At 38.9% G+C, this 15,391-nt stretch overlaps 1 protein-coding gene across 2 annotated transcripts in view; it reads left to right on the forward strand.

Moving 5' to 3' along the window:
* The window catches only part of LOC149223803 (ABC transporter E family member 2), a 106,735-nt gene extending 92,226 nt beyond the window's left edge, over positions 1-14,509 (forward strand). For both annotated transcript variants that reach the window (XM_089385930.1, XM_089385929.1), the window contains exons 7-12: positions 11,987-12,291; positions 12,388-12,583; positions 12,671-12,856; positions 13,021-13,290; positions 13,582-13,827; positions 14,038-14,509. In XM_089385930.1, the coding sequence (XP_089242056.1) occupies positions 11,987-12,291; positions 12,388-12,583; positions 12,671-12,856; positions 13,021-13,290; positions 13,582-13,827; positions 14,038-14,157 (1,323 nt within the window). In that variant the 3' untranslated portion in view covers positions 14,158-14,509. The remainder of the gene's footprint in view (positions 1-11,986; positions 12,292-12,387; positions 12,584-12,670; positions 12,857-13,020; positions 13,291-13,581; positions 13,828-14,037) is intronic.
* Positions 14,510-15,391: the final 882 nt, after the last annotated feature.

The following is a 15,391-nucleotide window of genomic DNA, read 5'->3' on the forward strand; positions in this document are numbered from 1 at the left end:
CTTGTGTTTTTTTTTTCTTAGGAGAGATATAGTCCCTCACTTTCCTGTTATTAAGCATTCCTAGTGAGGATGCTGGTACCTTGCCAGTGCCTTGCAGATTTCCTCCATCTTCCTTTGTTTTTCAGGTGGAGGGTAGTACTAATTTCTGGTTAAAAAACTGATTGGTAACCCAAGGAACTTAATGTGATGTGATCTCAAGACTTTTTTGAACTTTCACACGAGCATCCATTGATTGAGCCAACTCTTGTGACTAACATATGGGGTAATTTTATAAAGGTAACGAGTACCTTTATATATTTTTCCTAAGGAAGGACAATATATCTTTTACCTTGTGGAACTCTTGCATTTTGTGTGTCTGCCTAGTTGTCATTATGGGGTGCATTAGCTCAAACTATATACTTATAAGTGAAAACTGCAATTTCTGGAAGCATGGAATGATTGATGTGCTTCTCTCTCTAACAACTTGTGGTGACTTACGGACAGAGAAGAAAAAAAACCCAAAGACAAAAATAACAAAGACAGTTGGCCCAAAATAACAGAATAGGATTAAGGAATCATAGGCAGATATGTATTTTTTTTTTTCTCGGTAAAAAACTAGCTAGTCTATTGTATTATATTTACAGGTAAAGTTTACAAACAGTGAGACATGCCTTCCAGGGCCAGCAGTTGCACCTTGGATAGCTTAGCTTTGAAACAAAAAGCTCCCTCGCAGGGGCAGCACCTACAGGACTTCCAAAATCCCTCCAAAAACTTACTGAGGCTGGAGACCAAAATGACATGACTAACATCAGAACCTGGAACCGCATTGAGTTAAACATGAACGTGACGGCCCACGCAGGGGCTTCCATCCAAAACTGACTGTGGATTGTGTCCATCAAAGAACTTACAATGGACCGACATGAACAAGATAGTATTAAACACTGAGAGTAAACAAGACCGACATAAACAAGACAGTATTAAAAACTGCAAGTAAACAGACACAGTGATGACCAAAACCCCAATATCCGCAGAGACTTTTATCCTGGACCCGAGCTGAGAGAGTAAGGCATGTGCCGGTGCGTGCGTCGGAGGCTCAGTCATCGCAGAAACTTTTATCCTCCACGATATAGCTCCACCCTTGGCCCTCAGGGATTCCTTCCCACATGGTGGTCCATGGATCCTTTGCAGTGCCCTGAGGTTCCGGCTCCAGGGGATGTGAGGGGGCGTGCAAAATCTCTTTCCCTGAGGTGCCCGCCTCAATTGGTGGCTGCAAGACAGGGCTCTCCTCACCAGTATCTCCTGGAGGCTGCTCCATCGATCCTGGAGGTTTTCCAACAACATTTCCTTCAGGGACTTTAGTGAAAAGAACTGAAATGTGAGCATTGATACCTGCATTATCCTTTGAGCTGCCCAGAGTGAACACGACTGAGCCAAATGCTGGAAGCACTGGCTCTCCTTCACTTGAGCTGCCAACCTCCACGAATTGCCCGGCTGGAATTGGTGTGGCTCTTGCCCTCCTATAACAGTAGCAGCAGCAGCAATGGTGGTGCTCATCAGCTGCAGGGGGTCGAGAGGATGAACCACGCCCTAGTCCCCTTCTGCTCGGTTGCCGTTCCCGCAGCTTTGCCATGAACTCCCTGCTGCCTCCTTCGAGTACCTGAAGTGAATTGTAAAAACAAGCACAGTGCTGATTTCGCCCCAAACCACACACAAGCGTGACAACCACTGAGCAATCTTCGCCGGAGGGGGAGATTTCACTCCTCGCATCCAATTGTCCTTGAATGCTCTTGAATTGCCGCTCCCACCTAAGGCAATTCCTTGTGTTGCAGCGGCGGAAAGCCAAGACTGCGTGATGAGGTGGTAAGACATCCACCCACCTCGAATTCCTCTGCGCTCGCACCTTCCCAGCTTCACCATGCCAATGAGTCTGCGTCGCCTCACCTGCCCCTTGATATCGAGCATCATTCCCTCGTTGCGAGCGTCCATTAACTGCATTCTGCAACGCCATCGATTCACTCTGCTTGGCATTGAATGCCCAGAGCTCAGGTAGCGAAACATGAAACTATGACGGCGGTATTCCATTAAACATTAAGGTTAACACGGGGCGTCACATGCTGGGCATGTGGCTCGACCCCCCCTGACGTGCCAGCACCTGCATCCGGGGATAGGCAGATATGTATTGGGAGAACCTAAGTTCACCTATTGATGCATAGAGCACTATATAAATTTATTCTCCAAACCTAATGAAGCTCGGGTTATTCAACTTGAAAATCAATTGAGCGATAGGAACCTCGTGAATTTGATTGAAGTGAAGCTTATATAAGTCGAATCAAGGAACTACAATTGCAATTGGAGGAACTGGGCATCGAGTTCAAGGAAAAGGATAGCCAAATTCAAATTATTCTTAATTCCTTGCATTCTCCTTACGAAGTTTGCACCATGAATTTGTTTGGTAACATGGATTTTAACACTTACTGTAATGTCTTGATTGAGGAACTGTTGGAAACCTAATCCACTAAGGGTTGTGGTGTGGAATGTGAACGGTCATTGGAGTCCAAGAGACCACGTGGAATATGAAAACCAAGGGTCGGGAAAATAATGTATTAATATGTAAATCTTGTTAATAGAATGCATCTCACGAGGTATCATAAATTTGCCTATTATTTTGTGTGAGTTTAACATGGTATCAGAGCAGGTAGATCAGACCTGCCTGTCATATCTGCTTTTCACACTTATGCCCTGTTGGGCATTAAATTGTTTTGTCAGGCCTGTGCAGATTCTCCATGTGTTGTAATGCTCGACCTGACCTCTACACTTCTGCATTTCCTCTGCTACATCAGAGGCCCACATCATTGCCTTAATCTGTACCATAACGTCCCTGTCTATGCTTCAGGCCCCAGCTTGGGCTTTTCCAACACCTGTCACCTTGGCTCTCTCTACTCGGCTTGATTCCCCTGAAACACTATTCTGCGCACCCATTCTGCCTTAAAAAAAAATCTTGCCTCCAACGCTATTAACCTTTATTATGCAAAATAATGGAGATTCTTCTTAACAACAAAGCATTTTCAGCTGTCACTGGCATCGAATAAGTATCAGTTTTTATCGTTCGACCTCCTTATGTACCTCAATTCTTTGTGCGGTTAAATGAATTTTTAAACTCTTAATCTAAGTCACTGGGTTCGACAGATTCAGAGCTTGAAGTTCGAATTATGGTGAATTTGAAAGCCGACTAAAATAGCATCCAGTATTTATACTAGTTTGGCACCGTCTTCAGCCTTTTCAAAGAGTAGAAAACAGATACTGTGTTCAGCATTTTCAAAGAGTAGAGGGTGGATACTGTGTTCAGCGTTTTCAAAGGGTAGAAGATGGATTAGTGAAGTTTTTGCGAGCGCCGAGGACCTGCAAGTTAAAACCGTTCTAATCAAGCATGCTATTGTTCCGTGCGTTTGGCTGTACGATGTTTGTGCAGTGAGCAGTGGGGTTTTGTCCATATGTGTTGAATAGTATACACTTTGAAGGTCATTAAATTTGAGTGTCGTTCCTTTGTTGAACTCGGGTATATGCGTTGGACCTTTTCTTGTTTCATTCGTGCAGTTGAAGTTCATGTCGAAGTTCATCCATTACATCTCTTATGCTGCAGTCAACGTTATTTGTATGCCTTATTGGTGTAATGGTTATGCTGCATTTGCTTGAGAATAGTTCCATTCATATGCCTGTTACCTTGCATTGAACACCGTGTTGATGTTGTTGACTGTGTTGTATTGTATGCTGGAGAGTGTGAGGTATATGCTGTTTATATCTGCAGTGAGTAATATGCTGGATTATTCATAGTGTCTTGAGGTATCAAACTTGAATGGAAGTTGTCAATTGAAGCAGTGTATTTGGGACTGCTTGAGAGATCCAGACTATTTTATGCTCAAGACTGGAGATGGGCATAGAAGGCAATGCACTTGTGTTTGCTGAAGTATTTAGCATTCCAAGCATCTTTGAACGCAGATTTCACTCAAGCAGTGTCTGTGTGAAGGACGTCTTCAACATCAATTTCAATGTTTCAGTCTTATTCAATACTCTACCATATTTGTGAAAACATTAATCTGATCCAAAGCAGATTTAACAGGAACACGGAGAATTAACAGATCTAGGATGAATGAAAGGTTCCTAACAAATAGCTCATATAACCAAAGGAAAACAAAAGCAATATAAAAAATGCAAGATGCATCGTAGTAATCATTGAAAGGACTACCATTCCTAGTGTGGATCATTATAAAAGTAGAAAACAAATAAGTAGTCTGGAGAGAAAAACATGTGAATTGTTTGGCAAACATGGATTGTTTGAAGATCATACTAAGCATATGCCAAACTTTAATAAGCAATTCAATGAGCTTACTCTAGCCATTCAATTATGTAACTACTAAATTTTACTTGGCCAAGTTGCAAGGATCTAATACCAGAATTATTGAACAGGTTGTTTCAATAGTTGAAGCTAATATCCAACTGCACACCTAATAGGACTCCACCAAGCTTTGTGAATAGGTTTTACTGGGTTGTAATACTAGATTCTTAAATCTTTGATGCGTATCATTATTGGAAGAATGATTATGATTCCCTGTTTCAATAATTGGCTTACACGGACAAGTTCATTCAAAATATTTGGAACTTCAATCAAGACCTTGGACATGAAATGAAAGAAATCTTAGTTCTTATTTGTCAACAACCCATGGATGATTAGGGGATAAGGAAGTGATACTTGATATCATGCAAAATGATATTCTTCTCCCTTCTGGTGTATGAAGACTATGCATACATTGTACTATGTTCCAACAAGACTCTGGGATGAGGGGACGTAGGTGCGGGAAGACACATAGGGGCGATGTGTGGGTGTACCCTCAACTTTCAATAATGAAAGCATATATACATTGATCCATACTTGAAATACAATGTTCCATACTCATTATTCATACTAATACTTACATCATTCATCCATACACCACAAGATTCAATAGTGAAATACATTGATCCATATTCATCATTCTAGATTCTAAATTGATTTAAAATTGAAATACATCATTCATCATTATAGTACTAAGCAAAATAGACTACAATGGATATTGAAGTTCAAAGACTGGAATAGTAAATTGATATAACTCTAGTAAAGAGTGATGAGTCAAAGAAAGAATCGTTGTAAGTTCATTGATATGTAGAGTCAAGACTCAAAAGTTAAAACTAAAAATTAAAAATGGACAATGAGCATTGAAGAAGCATCACGGGGGAAGACTGGTAACAATTAACTAGTAAGTTAGATAACACCGTGGGGTAAGCTGAGTAGAGGTAAAGCTTGGTAAGTCGAATGAGTGAGTCAGTGATTGCAAATTAGTTTAGGTTTTGATATATGTTATGTATTTTTCTTTATATATATAATTGCGAGGGTTATTAGACAAAATTGAGGGGGACGCGTCCCCCGTCAAAAGGGATGGTTTTGGCTTGGTGCTCTTGATTAAATGCTATTTCTAGACCTTTATACATGATAGAATCCAGTGGAAACATTTGAACCCCCGCCCCCTTTCGAATCCTGAAATCCTGAAAACGGTTAAGTCTGATGGATTTTGAGTGGGATCTAAAATTAAACTTTCTCCATATGAAATCCAATAATGTTAATACCGGTGTTGTCAGATCTGAACCGGTTCTGGCAAAACCAGCCGGTCCGATTGGTTTGGAGGCAAAACCGGTCCGAACCGGAAATGATCGGTTCGATACTGAATTGGCCAGTTTCTGTATGGCACCGACCGGTTTCTGTATGGAATCGACCAGTTCGGTACCAGACCTGTCATTTCTAGTTTGGAGGGCCGGTTGGGACCAGTTTTGTCTGCAAACCCATCAGACCGGTTGATTTTGCCAGAACCGGGTCAGTTCTGATAACACTGGTACTAACATTATTGGATTTCATATGAAGAAAGTAGAATTTTAGTTCGCACTCAAAATCCATCAGACTTAACCGTTTTTAGGATTTCAGGATTGGGGGCGGGGGAGGGGGGGGGGCGTTCGGTACTGGACCAGTTCACATCGCCCACTGCTGTGCAGCTTGGGCATAAAAAATGTTTTTATTTATTTTTTATTTTTTTTCCTAGTTTCTAATGCTACTCTAGCACCCCCTAAAGCTATTTAAACACCCCCATCCCCTCTATTTCATTCACACTATTCATTCGAGTCTCGCAATTCTTGAGCTAAGTTCGGTGAAGAGAATTCAGAGAGTTTTTTGCATGGTTGTTCTGAGGGAGATTTTTTGCAGATTTGAAGAGTTGATTGGAGTCTTGAAGAGCTATTGGAGAGTGTGTTTGAGCATATGTACATGAAGAGGAGCAACCGTTTGGAGCAAAAGCAATTAAATGACATGGTTTTTGTTCAGTACTACCTTAGGTTGAGGTGCAACCATTGCTGAATAAAACCCCTATATCAAGCAACATTGTCTTGAGTGACTTTGATCCAACATCAGAATGGGTTGTGGAGAGTCAAGCACCAACATTTGACAATAAAGACCTTTCTTGGTTGGACTTGGACCCACCTCCACAGGATGCAGAGGCAAATATATCAGAAGCACCGGTAGCAACTTCAAGGCCAGGGGAATCAAGCCATAATCCCATTGAAGACTTGGATGCTACTCATTCTTCAAATGAGGATGAGGAGGATGATCAGGAACCGAATGATGTTTTTGATGATGATTGATGATTTGATCATTGATTTGGTGTAGCTGTAGCTTGTAGCATTGTAGGTTGTAGTATAATATTATGATCTATAATGTTATTTTGGACTATGAAGGCCTTTTAGAGCTTGCTTCTTGATGTTTGTAACGCTTTTGGTTCAACAATGTTTTGCAATAAGTGTTATTTTGGTTATATGCACTATTTATTGGGTATAACACCCATTGAACTGAATCACCACGAGTAATGGTTTATATTGTGCATAAGCATATTTAGTGCATTTCATGTCTGTTACGCAATGCTTCCTCTTGTTCTGTAATAAACACTCCTAATGCTTAACATTTTCCATTAATCCAAGGATCATATCATGTATTATAATTTGTTTGAACTATTGAGACGGAAGATGGAGGTAAAGAAATCTTCATGCACTTGACAAGTTATGAACATCATTTGTAGGAAGAAATAAAGGGGGTTTTCTTGCAGAATATACCGTTGTTGCGAACAGCGCAATCGAGATTAAATCGGCGAGGGGAAAAAATCGTAAAAAATTGGGAAAAATCGGTAAAAATCGGCAAATACATTTTTTTTTGATCAAAATTTTAATATCTAAAGCATCTACAACATAAAATAAATACATTGACACATAAATATGATAAAAGAATTAATATATAAGATGTGTAATATCATTCCTAGTGCTATATCACACATAACAATGAATCATGTCCTGACTCCTGAGTCCCAACTCAACGTCAAAATAACAACAAAAAATATAATAATGTATCTCATATCATGAGTCATAATGTCATATACAATGAAATGAACCAAATAACTAATACTACTGATTTCCTCTGCCCCTCTTGCGAGAAAATGCAATAGCTTTCCCTTTCCCTCTAGATGTAGATGCTGGTGGAGTTGGCAGTGGACTCTGCTGTGCTCTAGACGCTGAAGAACTAGGAGCTACAGGAGGTAGACCACGTCTTCTACTAGTGGCAGGGGTAGCCTGGGTAGGTGGTGTCACCTCCTCCTCCTTTTGCTCCTCATCCTCCTCCGCCCCTTCTACGCCTTCCACTACCTCTTGCTCTAACCAATCATCGACAGACTCCATGAGAGGCCTCTCGGCCTCAACCCTCCATGCAGCAGTGGTGTCAATCCCATCCAATGAGATGGCCTCCATATCAGGTGTCCTCTCAAGTTGCCTCACCCACAATCGAATATTGTAGTAGACGTAGACCATGTCATTAAGTCGTTGGGACTCCAACCTGTACAAAGGTCATAAAATAATAATTATAAAAAAATATTATTTAATAAATTCAAAAAATTAATTGGAAATTTGGAATATTTTAAGTTTTAAGTTTAACCTGTTGTGCTTCTTGGTGTGTATTTTTTCAAATACACTCCAGTTGCGCTCACATCCTGAGGAGCTACATGTTTGGCTGAGGATTCGAATGGCAAGCTTTCGCAGATGGGGTACTCTGGCACCATAGCTTCTCCACCATGCATCTACAACAAAATTACAAATAAGATAAACATAAGAAAAAAAATGAAATTTGAAAGTTGAAGCAAAGTATGAAGTTATGAACTTGAAGAGACAATGAAATTTGAAACAAACTAAAAAATACCTGACATTTTAGTCTTCCTATCAACCACAGCCATATCAAAGCTAAATGTGCCACCTGCCATCCTGTATATCTCCATTTCTTTGGAGATTTCTGCATGTTTTGTTGGAGATGACACCATCCTCTGAACACAGGTGAAGAATCCATCCACGACCTCAGCATCAAATAAGAACCCATGGGGGTAAGAAAATGCGGGGTTCAGGGGCATGAATGGGACGATGGAGTGTGTTGTTCCATCGTTCATCAATCACTTTCCATAGGAGTTGTTTCTGAAATCCCTCATCTCCCTTATCATCATAGTAGGTCCGAATAGATTCTTTGGCCCTGTCCATGGCCTCATACATGTAGCCCATTGCGGGCTTGTCACCCATCAACTAATCGAAGAACCTTTACCAAAGGTTCAGTAATGCTACACACCTCTTGCACTCTTGCCCAGAAGTTTTCTTGGTATGAAACTAATCTGCATATGGCCTTCTCTCTCTGGTTTGCGGCTAAATGTCAAAGCACGCCACTCATATGAAAGAAACATTCTCTTCACATCCCACATAGAATTCAAGAGGGATTGAAGATATATGAAATTGGTGGCAAACCATGTAATGGCGAGGCGCACCAACTCCTTGTTGTTGGTGAATGTTCTCATCAAATGAAGCACAAATGCATGATTATATATAAATTTTGTAATGCTTTTTGATGAGTCAACAATATCTTTGACAAAATTAATTTTTTCTGTCCTCCAACATCAAATCAATGCAATGTGCAGCGCAAGGTGTCCAAAATAAAGTAGGATGCCTCTCCATAAACATCTTGTTAGCAACAACATAATTTGCAGTATTGCCTGTTATGACTTGGACAACATGTTTTGCACCCACCTCCTAAATAAACACATCTAGCAAATCACATAATAATTTTGCATCTTTGATATGTGCAGATGCATCATCAAATTTCATAAACATTGTCCCCTTGGGACAGTTAACGAAGACGTTTACAAGTCTTCTCCCCTTTTGATCGGTCCAACCATCTGACATCACAGTGTATCCTGTGTGTGCCCATGATGCCCTAAACTCCTCCAATCTTTTGGTGCAGTCAACCTTTTCATCTTGAAGAATGCAGCCTCTAAAGTCATCATAAGAAGAGACTTTGTACCCTGGGCCAACAATTTCAATAGCATCAACAGCAGGCTGGAAAAATGGATTATTTCTTGCAACGCTGAAAGGAATATCACTCCAAAGAAGAAACTTGCCCAACAACTTGTAAGCGTCTTCTTTCTCCTTTTTTTAAAGCATTGAAGAGATAGATGGTTGTGAGCCAGCCGTGGTTCTAGGAACAAAATATGATGAGGTAGCTACGGGGTTGGTTGTAGATACTGATGCTGAAGTAGAACCGTTGCCAATATCACATTCACCTCCTAACACTCTATTCCCTGCTAGTTGATTCCTTAGATTTGACTTGGACAGTTTGGCTTGCTCTAATTCTTTCAATGATCTGAGGGCACTTCGGATGATTTCCGGATTTGTATTGGTGCAAGGCCCTACCTCATGTCCAGGGATTTTTGCAAAGTGATGCTTCAATCTATAAACCCCCCTGTCATATGATGCCCACGCAACTTGCAAGACAAGTTTGATCTACCAAACCCTTCATTAGGTTCACCAAATTCCCACGGAGGGTCCAATTTTCTTGGCATGTTTGTAACTTGGTTGAACTCTTGAGTTTTAATGTAAGATGAAGTTTGAAGTTGAACCTAGGGCACAAGAAGAATTTCAAGTTAAAAAAAAATTTACATGACACAACACATTGAATTTTTGACCAAAAAAACCTCTACTCAATGCAACAGTAATAGAAAAAATGCACATTCAAACCTAAACAAAAGTGATGCAAAAAAATGGAGCACAAGAAGAAATTAAACTAATAAATCTAACAATCAAGTTTTTACATTTTTGACCAATAAGAACCCTCTCCACTCTATGCAACAAAAATGAAAAAAAAAATACAATCAAATCCACTAAAAAATCATTGATAATCAATGGGTTATAGAAACCGAAGCAAAAAAGAAAACAAAAAAAATGGCCAAATTTGGTCCCCATATCTGGAAACCACGCTTTGCTGAAGAAATTTGGTCAAAACACGAATTTGTCTTGTTTGGGATGCTAAAATCTTCCCTTTTTGTCCTCTTCTGCCCTAGTAGTCCCCTTCCTCTCCTCCTCAGCTCTCAAAACAAGCTTCTTGTCTGCAAAAAATGACAAATAAAAACCAAAAATTCACTTTAAAAACACGCTGTTTCGGACCCCCACGGTTTTTTCCTGTCGACTCCCGATTTTTTTTCGAAAAAATTGCGATTTTTTCATGATTTTTTGAAAATAAAAAAACAACTCAAAAAATCGCCGATTTAATCAGCATCTTAAAAAAAGCACGATTTTTTGAAAACATCGCAATTAAATCGCGATTTTTGCAACACTGGAATATACCAATGTTCCACCAAGACTCCGGTGCGGGGAGACGTGGGTGCGGGGAGACGCACAGGGGGGACGTGTGGGAGTACCCTCAAATTTTAGGGAAATTTCAGGGGTGCGGGGAGTCGTCGAGGTATATATATATATATATATATATATATATATAATTCAAGTTCATATTCATTGTTCACTGTTCAATAATGAAAGCATAAAAATATTAAATAGACAATTGAAATTTGAATCATTGATCCATCCTCATCATTCATTTTGATACATACATCATTCATATGACATACTCAAGTGACAAGTCTCATTATTGAATTAATTATTATTCATACATACCATGAGATTTGAAAAGCAAAAATAAAAATCAATAATAAAATATTCAAATACATTGATCGATATCATTCATCATTCAATGGTTCATCATTCTACAATCTACATTGATTTAAAAACTAAATTCATCATTCATCATTCTAGAATCTAAATTGAAAGCAAAACATACTAGTATATTTTCAAAGTTTGAACACTAAATCTATATAACTCAAAGTTTCAAAGTTCAAACTCAAAAATAGTTAAGAGTGAAATGGAAATGACTTTGGGTTGAAATGAAATGAGCTTTTAACTTTAAGGTTTAGGCTTTTAAGTTTTAGTTATTTAGTTTTAATTTTAATTTTTTTTTAGACTTTTAAGTTTTAGTTATTTAGTTTTAATTTTAGTTAAAAAAATAAAAATTAATGGTTTTGATTTTTGAATTTTTGATTTTGAATTTTGAATTTTTAAGTCTTATTAGACAAATTTAAAGGGGGACGCCCAGGCGCACCCTTTTTGGGGAGTCTAGACTCCCACACTGAAGGGGGACGCCCAGAAGCACCCTTTTTGGGGAGTCTTGGGGAGTCTAGACTCCCACACTGGGGAAACGCACCCCCTTGCGTCTCCCCAAGACTCCCCAAAAAGGGTGCGTGGGGAAACGCACCCCCAAGGGACTCCCCGTCCCGGGTGCGAGGGGTGCGCGCACCCGACCCTGGGGGATGCGTCCCCGTGGAACACTAGAATATACCCATAAGCAGGAAAAACTTGTATGTGGTCTCCTGATAGGAATATGTACGTTCTGTTAGTATGTCAGTAATAGCCCTATACTGTTTCTTATCCACTACTTTAGTGCAACTTAGTAAGTATTAAGTATTTTTTTAATTATTTTACACCATATTTATGCTTACTGACTGTTGATAATTTTTTATTGGCACAGGCAATAATCAAGCCTCAATATGTTGATCACATACCAAAAGCAGTGCAAGGGAATGTGGGTCAGGTGCTCGATCAAAAGGATGAAAGAGACATAAAGTCAGAGCTTTGCACTGATCTGGACTTGAATCAGGTTATGGATCGAAATGTTGGTGATTTATCTGGAGGGGAATTGCAGCGGTTCGCAATTGCAGTAGTTGCAATTCAGAATGCTGAAATATATATGTTTGATGAGCCCTCTAGTTATCTTGATGTAAAGCAACGACTTAAAGCTGCACAAGTAGTCCGGTCCCTGCTCAGGCCAAACAGGTCAGATTTTATCTTTCATTGATCTTTACAAGATCACTCATTTAAATTTTAGATGACTACAACTACCATTGATGTTTGGATATTCTGATTTTTCAGCTATGTTATTGTTGTCGAGCATGACCTTAGTGTGCTTGATTATTTATCGGACTTTATCTGCTGTCTGTATGGGAAGCCTGGGGCTTACGGTGTAGTAACACTTCCATTTTCAGTTAGAGAAGGGATCAATATCTTTTTGGCTGGTTTTGTTCCTACTGAAAATCTCCGTTTTAGAGATGAATCACTTACTTTCAAGGTGAAGTTTCTAACAATACATCCAATTTCAAAGTCATTAATTTTCCCTGATGCATATGATCAGATTATTGATAATATAGCTTTGCAGGTTGCAGAAACTCCACAGGAAAGTGCAGAAGAGATAAAAAGCTATGCACGATACAAGTATCCAAATATGTGTAAAACTCAGGGTAATTTCAGGCTTAATGTGAAGGAGGGAGAATTTACTGATTCACAGATAATTGTAATGTTGGGAGAAAATGGAACAGGGAAGACAACATTTATACGCATGCTGGTATGCAATTGTTATTCTATTTTCTTGCCTTGAAATGGATTTGTCAATTTTTTTTTTGGGGTTACAATCTGTAAATTTTAACTTAATTAGAAATTAATCCAACTCTTGACTATTAAGTGTTTTCAAACTCAACTCTGAAAATATTATTTCATCTTCTGTTGCAGGCTGGTTTATTGAAACCAGATACTGTAGACAATACAGATGTGGAGATACCTGAATTCAATGTGTCATACAAACCACAGAAGATCAGCCCGAAGTTCCAGTCAACTGTCAGGCATTTATTGCACCAAAAAATCCGTGATTCATATACTCACCCTCAATTCACATCTGATGTCATGAAACCACTTCAGATTGAACAACTAATGGATCAAGATGTAGTAAATCTTTCTGGTGGAGAATTACAGAGAGTTGCATTGTGCTTATGCCTTGGGAAGGTATGTTATGTAAAGGCCTCGACTTACTACAGATCCTTGTTCTTTTACTCAACAGCTACATGTTTCTATACACCCCTCTGCCTGCGATCTTATGTTTATATTACTGCTATTTTTGTAATTCTTACAGGTGATGCAGGAATGTCTTTTTAATGAAATTCTTAAAAGAATGAGTTTGTAATTCTTACATGTGATGCAGGAATGTCTTTTTAATGAAATTCTTAAAAGAATGAGTTTTGTATGATGCTTTCCAATTCATTGGTTTCTTATAAAGATTCCTCTACTATCATGCAGCCTGCTGACATTTATCTGATAGATGAACCAAGTGCATACTTGGATTCAGAGCAGCGTATTGTTGCAGCAAAGGTCATAAAACGATTTATTCTTCATGCAAAGAAGACTGCTTTTGTTGTGGAGCATGATTTCATCATGGCAACTTATTTGGCAGATAGGGTTATTGTATATGAAGGAAGACCTTCTATTGACTGTGTTGCCAATACTCCACAAAGTCTACAAACAGGAATGAATCTGTTTTTATCGGTAAGGGTTAAATTACTGGGAAAGGCACTGTCGTTATCATGATTACCGGGTTAGGCATCATTGTCTTTGTCTTGACGTGTTATAGAGTAATTCATGCTACTGTTCATCAGTGCAATGTAATGCAGGGAAAGTAATTTGTGCTCGACTTATTTAGGTTGCTTCTACTATCTTAATCGTGTCTTTCCTTTGTTTGATTTGTGTTCTCTCCAGCAACTCGATATTACATTTAGACGAGATCCAACAAACTACAGGCCACGTATAAATAAATTGGATTCAACAAAGGACAGGGAACAGAAGAATGCAGGGTCATATTATTATTTGGACGATTAAAAGATGTTCCAAGTATGAGAGAAGCATGATTTATGTCATTCACAGGTCATCACCAGTTGCTACTTGCAGCCTTTGCGGGACTGTTACTCCACAAACCTGCTACTACCGAGAGATATGGTGGTGATTTTTTCTTGAACTTGATTGTATTATTCTTTCGATTTGGTGCAAGAACATGTGGAGGCTAGCAATAGAAGGAGAGTAATAATAGAGAAGCAGCGGAGATTCTGGTAGGCTGCAGTCTGCGAGCTTAAATGACAGAAACGGAAAAGTGCCCTTTAAAGATTTGCAGTAAATTGACGTGGGTGAAACTATTTCGCATTTTTTGCTTTTAATGGAGCAGTGTTTAATTTTATGTTGGAGTTATATCCCGCGCTTTTAAGGTAAAATGAATATCATGTGAGTAAAAAAGAGTGATTCATTCTAACATGACAATGATCCAGTTTAGATTTTTAATTGTCCGTCTAGAAGGGATTTGCATCCATTTGTTTTATTTTTTATTTTACAGAGGAGTTCACTAGTGCGCAGAGAATTATTTGAAGAAATATCTCATGAAACCAAGACTGAAGATATTTCCAACTAACTTTAAAAAAGAGGCTTCTTTCCCTAGTTTTGATCAGAACTCTTTTACCTTAATATCTCTAAACACTAATGACGTTTGGGAATTTGGATATACAATAGTATTGATACAGTGAACCATGAGGAATAATCCTAGAATATATGAAGTTGCTTTTGCAAGTTGCCAGTGGGTGTTTTAATTGTATTCAGATCTTGTACCTGGAAAGTATTATGTTTCATAATTTTTAAGATAGCATATTCGTTATTTGGTTGCACGTGGAAATTAATTTAAATAGAACTTGAAAGCATGTTAACAAAAAGTTCAATTGCATTAAGTAATGTTTTTGAGAAACAATGTTCAGTTATTTATAATTATTTAAAACCTGTTGTACTCATTAGTTTCACCGAGTATCTTTCCGTCATGTGATATACTAACACCGAACTTGGATTTCCAACCCCCCACAGTAGAGATTTAAGTGGCTGTCTTTCAATCTCTAGGTGCTATTATCCATCCATGGTCAAATCTAATCTTTAGGTGCTATTATGGATAGAGTCATACTAGTCAAATCTGGTCGTGTAACCTCATGGAAGTTAGAGAGCATGTCTCCGAAATATCGCTATGTTGCATGTTTATAACAAAGTCCGTAGTTTGTCATCACAAAGTTGATAGTGTGTAAGT

The sequence above is a fragment of the Pinus tabuliformis genome, chromosome Q, assembly GCF_031772625.1.
Source record: "Pinus tabuliformis cultivar Carrire ecotype Pingquan chromosome Q, CPIR1, whole genome shotgun sequence".
Taxonomy (NCBI): domain Eukaryota; kingdom Viridiplantae; phylum Streptophyta; class Pinopsida; order Pinales; family Pinaceae; genus Pinus; species Pinus tabuliformis.